We start from the raw sequence: 11,023 nt of genomic DNA, 5'->3' as shown, positions 1-11,023 counted from the left end.
ATCTAAGTATGCACCTCTAAAACATAAGTTCCTTTCAACAAATAATTTGTTGGTTGATCACAAGGGCTGGCTCTTAGTTGTATTTTTGGTGTACTTGTCTTTGGATGCCCCATTCCATCAGATAAACACATGCAAAATGACCCACCTTGCAAGTGTTGGTTCTATTACTAAGAAAGCAACCCCCTAACCATCTCCAGGATCTATCAAAACGCCTCATCCGGATCCACCTGAACGGACGGTCAAGAACTACTAGAAGGAGCCGGGGGGGTATGGCCGAGACAAGGCGGGTAGTTACGTAAATTTCGAATGCGACAGTGGCATAATGACACCGATTTTAATGCGGGATGCCGTTTCTCTGACACAGCCAGAAAAAAACCTCATCTTATCTTTACCACCGGTGACCTGACCCATCCCCGTGAGCCAGCTTGACATCATGGGAGTACCAACCCGATTGATGAGTGATGACTAAAGGAAAATCCAAGGGAAATTTATTAACTAAAAAGCACTGCTAAAACATAAAGAAAAATAAATAAAAATTAGAAAAGAGGCTAAATAAAGGCTGAAAGAGAGAAGGCCATAGCTGGCTGTCTCTCTTTCTCCATATGGAAATGGTCCTTTCCCTCTCCTCCTCCTCCTCCTCCTCCTCCTCACTGTCATTCTCTTTCTCTCTCTAAAGGGAGGAGGCTAGAAAAACCAAGGCTTGGGCATAGTGTCCTTTTGATGCCCACCTAAGTGCTTTAAAATCTTCTTGATATAAGGCATTTCTACTTAGTGCTGTGTGTTTTTCTTTTGGGCTTTGGAAAGCTGCCAAGAGGAAGGGATTTGGTTTGTAGGTTTTTGTTTGTTAGGCCTTGGCTTCCTTTGATTCACTTGCTCTGTGTCCCAGATCTCTGAGGAGTTGTTCTTGTTTTGAATACATTCCTGGGTTTGGTTGATCTGTTTGCTGGCGAGGATGAGTAGAGAAGATAATATCAACTTCCTCAAGATACAGGTATTCCTCTTCTTTTCCCTTTTTCACACTCTTTCTCACTTTGCTTCTTCTGAGCTCAATGGCATCACATGCTTGTTTCTTTGTTTTCATGTCCTTTTGTTCTCCATGTAATTATTTTTCCTATAATGGTGTTTCTTGCTTTTATCCTTCTTCATCTATAACTGTGTTTCATGATTGTTGTGCTTGGTATGTGTTCTTAGTTGTCTCCCCTCTTTTTTTCTTTCCCTTTGTTTCTTTCCTTACTTGCAGACATGTGTTCTCAAAGTGAACATACACTGTGATGGATGCAAGAAGAAGGTGAAGAAGCTGCTTCATAAGATTGAAGGTATTCCCACTCTTTTTTTTTTTTACCAAATTTTAGTTTACCCTTCCCCATTTTGAGTGCTAGTCTATGATTTACTGCTTCTGTCTAGAGTCATTAGTTCTTTTTTTTTATGTTACCATGGTAAGGGCTTCTTGTCCAACATTCTGCACAGAATTTCTTCTTTTTTTTTCTTTCCCCTCTGTGTGCCTCTAATTCTTTATGTTTTCTTTTTCCTGTTAATTTTCAGGGGTCTACCAGACCAACATAGACGCGGAGCAGGGGAAGGTGATTGTCTCAGGCAATGTTGATCCTGCCACCCTCATAAAAAAGCTAAACAAGGCTGGCAAGCATGCAGAGTTCTGGGGCTCAAAGGGTGGAAACAACCAACATCTCAGCAACCAGCTTCAAAAGCTCCAGCTTGAGCATGGGAAAGGGCAGCAGAAAGACGATGGCAAGCAGCAGAAGGGTGGAGGATGGGGAGGAGGAGGTGGTGCCGGTGGTGGTGGTGGTGGGAAGGCCCAGAAGGGCCAGCAACCAACTCCACAGCAGCAGCTGCAACTGTTACAGCAGATGAAAGGTCTCAAAGATATGAAGCTCCCCCATATGAAGGACCTCAAGCTCCCCTTCCAAAAGGATCAGAAACAAGTCAAGTTCAGCTTTCCTGAGGGAGATGGCGACGAAGGGAGCGACTGCGACGACGAGTTCGATGACTTTGATGATGACGATGACTTCGATGACATGGATGGCTTCGACGATGACTTCGACTATGATCCCAAGATGATGAAGCCCATGAATATTCAGCCTAACGGGAATGGGATGGCTAATGACAAGAAGGGTGGCGGTGGCGGTGGGGGCGGAGGCGGTGGCAATGGTAAGAAGTGGGGTGGTGTAGAAATTCCAGTGCAAACCAAGGCTATGGGCGGTAATAATGGCAATGGGGGAGGTAAGAAAGGCGGTGGAGGTGGTGGTAAAAATGGTGGCGGGCCCCAAGATGGTAAAAATGGAGGAGGAAACAGTAACAAGGGGGCTCCCAGTGGCAATGGCAATGGTGGGAGTAATGCTAATAATGGCAATCCAGCCATTGGAGGGAAGAAGGGAGGTGGGAAGAATGATGTTGTGGGAGGGGTCCAGCCAATGGGCAACCCCAACATGATGGGCCAGTCCTTCCAAGGCATGAATCTGGGTCAGATGGGGGGCATGCCTCGGGCCCCAATGGGCCACATGGGGAATATTCCGACCGGCGCCGCAGTCCAGGGCCTCCCAGCCGGGGCCGCGCCGCCCGGATACTTCCAGGGAGGGATGGCGGCGCCGCCGCCGGAGATGATGGCTGCCGCCAACCCCTACCAGCAGCAGCAGTACATGGCTGCTTTGATGCAGCAGCAGAGGATGATGATGAATGGCCAAGCTGGCGCCGCCGCATACCCGCAGATGGCATATGGATATGGGAGGCCGCCGCCGCCATACGCGCCGATGGCGCCGATGCCGCCCCCTCATGGTGATTCATATACAAACTTCTTCAGTGATGAGAACCCCAATAGCTGCTCAATTATGTGAGGAAAGGAAGGAGTTTGCTTGGTTGGGTGGTGTTCCTTCCTCTGTTTCTTCTCTCTTTAGGTTCCTTTCAAGTGATGGAGGGTGTCAAGAGGTAGACCAGAGAGTCTGCTGGATATACATGAGAAACTTGGGTTCCTTAGTTTCCCTTTTCTGCTGTTAATTTCCTTTTCATCTTCTTTAAAGAACTTTTTGCTTGATGTTGAAGTTAGGTATAGGTGTATTTATAGATCTATATGAGGTTTATATTGAAGCTTTTAGGGAGTTGGAGAGTTGGTTTATCTTGTGGGCTCTATAAGATGTGAAAGGAAAAAAGGCGAATGTTATGGTGGGAGCTAGAGCTCTAGCTTTCATGGATGTATTGATATGTGTTTATAAAGTTTAAAAATGATGATGATAATAATAATGAAAGCATGGTCCATCTAATGATGTGTGAATTTTTTTGTGGTGATTTATATTTTTCCTAGCCTCCAATCCCTTTGGCCTTCAACTGTTGCTATCGGCGCTTTCACACTTCAGCTGGGGAGCAGGTTGTTGTGACGCATTGGTGATGTTCTCTGTGTTGGATTAAAGCGAGGGGGATTGGTTGTGTGCTCATGGCTGCCATGATGAGTGATAATGAAACAATATTAAAGTTGCCATTCGCTTTACCAAAAGGAGTTGAGAATGTCTCTAGTGCAAAAGTAGAGTGGGTGTCATTTAAGCAATCTTCTATTAAAAGAGGACTGCCCAAATTTACTCCCGAGTTTTCCTCCCTCTTGTCCGCCGGATGAGGGCATTTCCTCTGCTTGTATGCTCGTCACATTCTTGTGTGTCTGCCCCACTGCTGCTTTTTTTTTTTTTTTTTTTTTTTTTTTTTTTTTTTTTTTTTTTTTTTTTTTTTTTTTTTTGTTTTGATAAAAATGACAAATTATATAGCTCTAATATGAGTACATCCTACAAGATCACAAGAAAGTAAAAAGTACAAAGAGGATGAAATATCTTCTATAGATGTTCAGAGGAACTTTCTGGAGTGCCGGGCGACGAAGGAGGCGATCCAATTTGCTGCCCTGTTCGTTTTTCAAAATACATGTACTGCCTGAACAGGAGCGGCCCAATGTATTTGGGGGCGTAAGGCCGTTTTGTCTTTGAGGCCTTCTATACAGTGGGCCGGCCTAAGGCGAATTCACAGGGGGCCTTTTTTTTCCATTTTGTCTTTGAGGCATTTCCTGCAGTGGGCCTTCTTTGGGCCGGTGCCTTAGGCAACCGCCTCAGTTGCCTAAGGGTTGGGCCGGCCCTGTGCCTGAAAACCATTCAACTCCTGAGCCAGTCTCCGAGTCTCTCTAATGAAGGGATGGCTATCACCATATCTATCCACATCTCGGATCCAGTCAATCACCACAGAAGAATCCCCCTCAAGAAGCATCCGCTTGGCATGATAAGTGGTAGATGCTAGATAGGACCATCACACTTAATATTAAAGCAAAAGTTTTGGCATTGCAGACCTACTTCAGGCCACCCCTCTTAGAAGCATGATAGCCTTCTAAATATCTAGTGAAGATGGATCGTGAAGTCATGCAAAAGCTCAACTTATCATGATCAACATGTCCTCTTGCTCTAATTTTGAGCTGATGCACAAATCTCCTCATTTCAAGTGAGATGAACCAATAAGGTATCCTAAGATTAAATGCATCATATAGATCATTGACACTCTGGTGGATTCAAGCAGCATCATCAAGGCATTATATGAATTCAGAGAATATAAATGCAACCTATGTTTGCATGGTTTCGCATATTTTCCTTTCGCCGATTCTGTGCTTCTTCCATGATCTTGTATATGCTTTCTACATTGTTTAATCATCTTAGAATTGCTTTATGAGGCGATCTTTGGGAATCTTTATTACATAAAATAAAACCCTAATGTACATTTTTTTTTTTGGCTTTGCTGGTTGCATATATGATTAAGTTAATGTGGCAGAAGAGATGAGGAGATTAAAATACTGGATTTGGAATCACATGAATCTTCTTCTTCTGTAGCCCTGTCGGCTAATGTTTAAAAGAATCATGTTCATTTTTTATTTAAAACCAACTTCATACTCATTGGAATTGAAAATTCTTCATGTCATCCCCTCAAATTTGCTATGGACTATGGAGACCTGAGTAGGGCGTAGGTTCTTCTTCTAAGAGTTTGCATCATACTCAAGAGAATCTTCATCTATCCGATACTTCGTTTGTTCTTTTTTAATAATTACTAATCCTCACTAAAATTTGGCTTTATTATTACTTTCTTTATTTTACCTATGTGACACCCTATCTTATGAATTTTCTTGGGTTGTATGAATAAAAAAAAAATTCTAAATATCACCTCTTAGAGAATCTTTGTGACATTGTAGTTAACCATACGATCTGAATTTTTCATATTAAAGTTCATGACTTATTTGGATAATTGGAATTTCATGACTTCTGATTTCTAAAAGATCCCTAATTTCTAGGCTTAAGGCTCTTTTCAGAGAGATTGTGCAGGTAATTTCACAGAAATAAGCTTTTTGACTCATGATGAACTTTTTTTCTTCAGCTTTTGACTTCCAGAGTAAGGCCTAGAAGTTATTTAACTTAATGAAATTAGATTAGGTACTCTCATCCAATTGGACTGGATCCAATTAGATCTAGTGGGGCCCTATTTGATAAGGTGAAAAGAAGTTAAGAAATATTGATCAAGCTTAAATCTGGTTTTGTTTAGAATTAAAAGCAGAGCAGACAGGCTTTAGATCCGCCAAGTATGGTGTGTCAAAACCAGTTAAGGTTTAATAGTGTCATTCAAGTTTGACTCGAGTATTAGGTCATATTAACACCATTAATGGCATAACTAATATTCGGTGCACTGGTATTGAATTTAATATATATATATATATATATATATATATATATATATATATATATATATCCACTCCATACTTTTATTCTCATCTTTTTGAAAGCGATAAAATTTTGTTACCAAAATCTCTAAATGTTTTATAAACAATCTAAAAAATCAAGGAGTTCTACGATATGTATCTGATCGGTTAATTCAACTTTCTTCTTGAACTTTTGTAAATAAAAAGAGAAAACAAAAGTGATAGCAAACATGCCTCTACTGTGGTGCTTTCTCATTATCTTTGTCACTATCAACAGTTTACAGTCCAAGATGGACAATAAAAGGGGAAAAAAAAGAACCATATGAATAGCATAAATGTTTGCAAGCTAAGCTATCCATGGACTCAGTTCACAAAGTGGCTATGCATGTCCTGTTCACAACTCCATTTATTAAAAACTAGTTACATGACTTTAAGGGAATAAATAAAGATGGATATTATTAGTGAAATAACATTTTTTCTTCCAAAATATTTGTTTTGACTATTACAGTATCATTTTATTCCATTAATGTTGCAAATTAAAATTACATTCATAACAGCTGTTATAACAATGATATTGCTGAAATTGTTTTTATTCTGTTCTTGGGGAAAACAATGGGTATCTGAACATTTACCTAATTTATTTTAAATCCTACTCCAATCCTATGAACATTTACCTCTTTAATTTCACTTTGAAAAAAGTATGAACTTTAGGAGACAGTCAGCAAAGCAAGAAACAACTCAGTCAGCAAAAGAAGAAACAATGATGACACACCTAGCCTTCTCAGTGCACCCCTTTATATTCCGGTGTTCTCTACATATATATTTCTTCTCTTTATTGTCTTCCATGGTTCCTTTGCAGTCTTTCTTTGCTTTCAAACTCAGTACAGTCGGCGGAGCCAATACCCTGTGCTACTGGAGCATTACTGCTTCTGTGACAGAGAAAATCTCACATAAAAATGGTGCATGAATAGTTATTATGTACTTCTACTGGCAACTCTTTAATGGTAGTGAAGTCACACATAAGCTATGTACAATGTTATTAAGATTTTTCTTTCTTAATTTTAACTTCTCGTGCTCGAGAGCTATGGATGCAACCCCCATGCGATTAGGTGGTATTGTTTTTGCCTTAAGAGACGAATGTTTGTAAGTAAACTTCTGTTGCTCTATTACTATGGAAAAAGTAGATGCAGGTACTTTTGGAAGTGAATTTAATCTGAGCTGGTCCAATAGAGAGATTGCTTGGTTTCATGAGGTGACTGGTCCATGGGATGGTTTGTAGAATGGTGGAGTGTTATGGACCAGTGTTAAAGTTCTTCTCAAGGACAGAACGGACCCTTCATTTCCGGCAAAGGTTGGAGCTTAGATTCAGGGATATCTACTATAAACTATATGAAAAGTACACACGGAACACTGCGGTCATTTGTATCTTTTGACTCCTCGTTTGGCCACCCTTTTTGCTACGGCCTTAAATGATACTTCCTTGCAAAGTGGGACAGCCAAGTGTAATTACATTGAGGCATGCATGGTGAAGTTTATCATAGGTGCCAAAGTTTGTGTGTCTCCTCACACAAGCATGCATTGAGATTTCTGAAAATGCCTTGATGCTGCCTGTGTGATTTCCGCCCAAACACATCTCATCCATCCATAGGTACATCAAAACCAATCAGCAATTCTGTCGTGGAGCGATCCTCCATGTGTAACTCAGCATCTCATAGGAGACTGATCTGGAAACAAATCTGATTAGTTTCATCGGATTAAATGATATGCCTTGGAAGTAGAGGTGGCAATCGGGTCAAGTCAGACTAGGTATGGATCAGGTCAAATACAAAATAGATCAAAAATTTGTCAATCCGAATCCAACATAATCTAAACTATAATGGGTTGAATTAAGTTAGGCAGAATAAACGATTAAGTATTGCCACCTCTAGTTAGAAGAAACATAAAACCAAAGGTGAAATCAAGTTTTGAATTCCTCCATTAACACAAGCCATTAAATCATACACAAAATTCACAAAGACACAAATTAATAAATTTTCAGCATCTTGCCGCATGCATATGTTATATAAAGCTGTTAAATATTCAACAGAGCATGTGCGTGCGAGGGGACAAAGTTCCTTGATTCTCTCCTCTCTATCTCTATCTCTCTCTTTAACTTCTTTCTTGGCGACACCTCCCAAGAACCACTGTCAATAACCACTCTTAACATATGATCCCATCATTCCACTCAGCGAAGTGCCTTCAGAAGGTCAAAAGGCAAAGCAAAAGGCACCCTTCAGAAACAATTCAAACCCCGGTCTCTCCTCTTTATTTAGCTCTCTCTTTTAACTACATGGTGGCCATCATTGGTGACGGATTATTACACCCCACCGATCCTTATCTCTCTCTTACCCTCAGGTGGAGTGGTTGCGAGACCGTACCTTGAGTCAAACTTCTGCTACTGCCGAGTAGGCCCGCTTGGCCCTCTCAATCATAATGGAATGGGAGCAATGGTGGCCTCCATCCAGAGGAGATAGAGGAATGGAACTGTTGCACTGCTTGCTGTCTTCCCTGTCTCTCTTTGGATCCGGAGGTGGTGGTGGTGTTGCTGTCGATGGGTCCATTCCCACTTTTTTCTTCCGTTATGTGTCCAAGAGCCATGCATGGTGAGGGACCAGTGGAGTCAAAAATCCCACCAAAGATTGTGATGTTTTGGCTAAGTTGGACCCACCATATAAATATACTATCACCGAGCACCAGGACTGGACACCATACGAACTTCATGCACCACTGTTCACCATGTCACCTTTCTCCACTGTGTTTCCCAGTGGCTGTGCAATGACCGCATCTTCCCTTCATTACTAGTGACCAAAATTTTGTTTGCTCGTGTGTTCTCTTCGTATGGTTATCCTTCTGGAACAGTATGGTGAAAAAAAAAAAAACCCTATCATTCAGTAATTTTTTTTGTTATCAAGGCTATCCACTCTACATTGTCATTTCAAAATTGGCAAGACAATTCATAGGCCAGCTAATGGCCTTCTCAATGTTTTGAGTCCCTTGGATTCTTTTGCATCTGCCAGAATATAAGAGCTGTACTACTCCCATCATCTCTGAGGATGGATGTGCTTGCCGGATTTGGCACCGCACGTTACTGCTCGAATTTCAGATAGATGATGTGGTAGCTATCCAGAACTGTACAGCTTTTTACTGTACAAAACACGAACTGCAGAAAATCTGAACTCGAGATTTGTTGTCTATGGTTATCTCAAAAGATGCATTCCATTCGCCGTGCTGTCTCCCATTTATCATTGTCTCGTGGCTTTCTTCTGAAGTTAGATGTATGGTGTACAATTTTTGCTCCCGAAAGAATGTATGGGGTAAAATTATATGATAAAATGCTATTAGCCCTTGGATGACCTTTTGCCAATTGGACTACAACAATGACTTATTATAAGCATGCTTTTGAAAGATTGGGGCATGGTTCTTGATAGTTTGGTAGAAGAGCCAAGAGTTTGCATGTTGCTTGGATTCAAAAGGTGCACATTGTAGTTTTAATCTAGGAGGGTATTGACAGTAACATGATTCTATACAAGTTTGAAACCATCCATGATTGGATTGCTATGATCTAACATGGTTTAATGACTTCTGCTCCATAACAAAAGAGAAGGAAGGAAGGAAGGAAGGAAAGAAAGAAAGAAAGAAGGGAATTCACACTTTTCTCTGTGTGTGTGTGTGAGAGAGAGAGAGAGAGAGAGATCCATCTAAAATAAATTACCTAGATTCAAATATTTGAGGTTGAAGAATTGTTAATTAACCCCTTGATCCATAATTGAATAGATATCCAATCAGGTTTTCAATAAAGAAAACGGGAATCGAATTAATATGCGCTTAAACCCAAATTAATATGACTAACCCAATGAGCCAGTTTGGTTCCTTGAGTTGACCCAGAACCATGTAAGCCCATAAATTTGGTTAAATATCCAGACATCTCCTGTCCTTGATAAAATTGAGAGCCAGGTTCGGGTTGTATCTTTGGTGGGAAAGAATGATTCATCTTCTTTCATGATATCAATCGTTGGATTGCGCAATAACCACTTCAAGATCCATGCATGCGATTCGAAAAAGAGGTTTAAAAAAATATAGCTCAATAACCAAATCCTCCTCTCATCAAACTGGAGAGTGGACTACCTCCATCTCCAACTGTTCCCATGATTCCATCAGTGGCCTGCCCCCTAATTGTTTGCAGCTCTTAGCTATTATACCATTATTCTAAAGGCTATCCTTCTAAAGGAAATCTTGGTTCCACTCTTTAATTGGACAAGTCCCGAGAAATGCGAGCAAAAGCCCAACAATTCAGAGCATTGGGACAAGTAGGTGCAAGGTTTGAACAAAGGCCACCTTGAGAAATATTTTATTCTATCATGCCATCTTGAGAGTTGAGGCCATATTGTCATCTCATCTCCTTTACATTAGCGTTCAATTATTGTCACATCTGATGGCCTGCCTCCAACAAGGCAACAAATAAGAGTGCATCACATTTGTTTCCATCTCAATTCCTCGTGTTGGATTTGGTTCAGAAACGAATCTGGAATAAGACTTGGAATAAGTCTTATTCCGTCACTTGAGTTTAAAAAAAAGCAAATTAAGGGAGAATAGTTTTCCAATCAAACTTGTTTTTACTAAATTAAACATTCCAAGAAAAGACAAAATGTCTTTGCTCTTAGGATAAGATTTTTTTTTCTGAAGTAAAACATCTTTATCCAAAAAAATAGGAATAATTTGTAAAACAACTATTCAGCAAGGAGTAACTATTTCTATTCCAGTTTTTCTTATTCTCCAAATAAATGCAGCTTCAATGATCTATATACGTAGGTAGTTGCTTCATGCGGTCCAAGAGCCATGATTCATTTTGGGGACCAAAGTATTATTTTTTATATCAGGCTAAGAAACTTTAGAAGGGCAATGAGCAATTCTGTGAGTGGAGATCTAATATATACCCAATGGAAGGGCCTAGTAATTCCTTTTGAGATTTGGTGTCCCGAGAATGGACCATTTAGCTAAGAAAAATAAATTACAATTACACTACATAAAGTGTTGACTATCTATTTGTGCAGGAACTTTGTTAATTGATTAATTAATTAATGTTAATCAGTTAATTATCTGATAGATTATAACTTGTTTTATTACCATTTGTTGGGACAATCAGAATAAGATACATGGTTTTTCTACGGACGAACAAGTGGCGCTATGTAGAAAAAGATATCTGGAAGTAACCTTCTGGGAACAACATCTAATCTTGCAAGGAAATAACTATCCAAAAGGTAGTTT

At 40.2% G+C, this 11,023-nt stretch overlaps 1 protein-coding gene across 1 annotated transcript; it reads left to right on the top strand.

The window, feature by feature from the left end:
- The first annotated feature begins 415 nt into the window (after positions 1-415).
- Positions 416-3,272, top strand: LOC103709921 (uncharacterized). Its single transcript, XM_008795457.6, has 3 exons — positions 416-991; positions 1,241-1,316; positions 1,543-3,272. The coding sequence occupies exons 1-3, from the start codon at positions 953-955 to the stop codon at positions 2,847-2,849; spliced, it is 1,422 nt and encodes a 473-aa protein (XP_008793679.2). The 5' UTR covers positions 416-952; the 3' UTR covers positions 2,850-3,272.
- The last annotated feature ends 7,751 nt before the right edge of the window (positions 3,273-11,023 follow it).

This window comes from Phoenix dactylifera, chromosome 14 (genome assembly GCF_051530095.1).
Source record: "Phoenix dactylifera cultivar Ajwa chromosome 14, Ajwa_hap1_PhDact_Kaust_v1.1, whole genome shotgun sequence".
NCBI classification, from domain to species: domain Eukaryota; kingdom Viridiplantae; phylum Streptophyta; class Magnoliopsida; order Arecales; family Arecaceae; genus Phoenix; species Phoenix dactylifera.
This window is presented reverse-complemented; position numbering and strand designations above follow the sequence as displayed.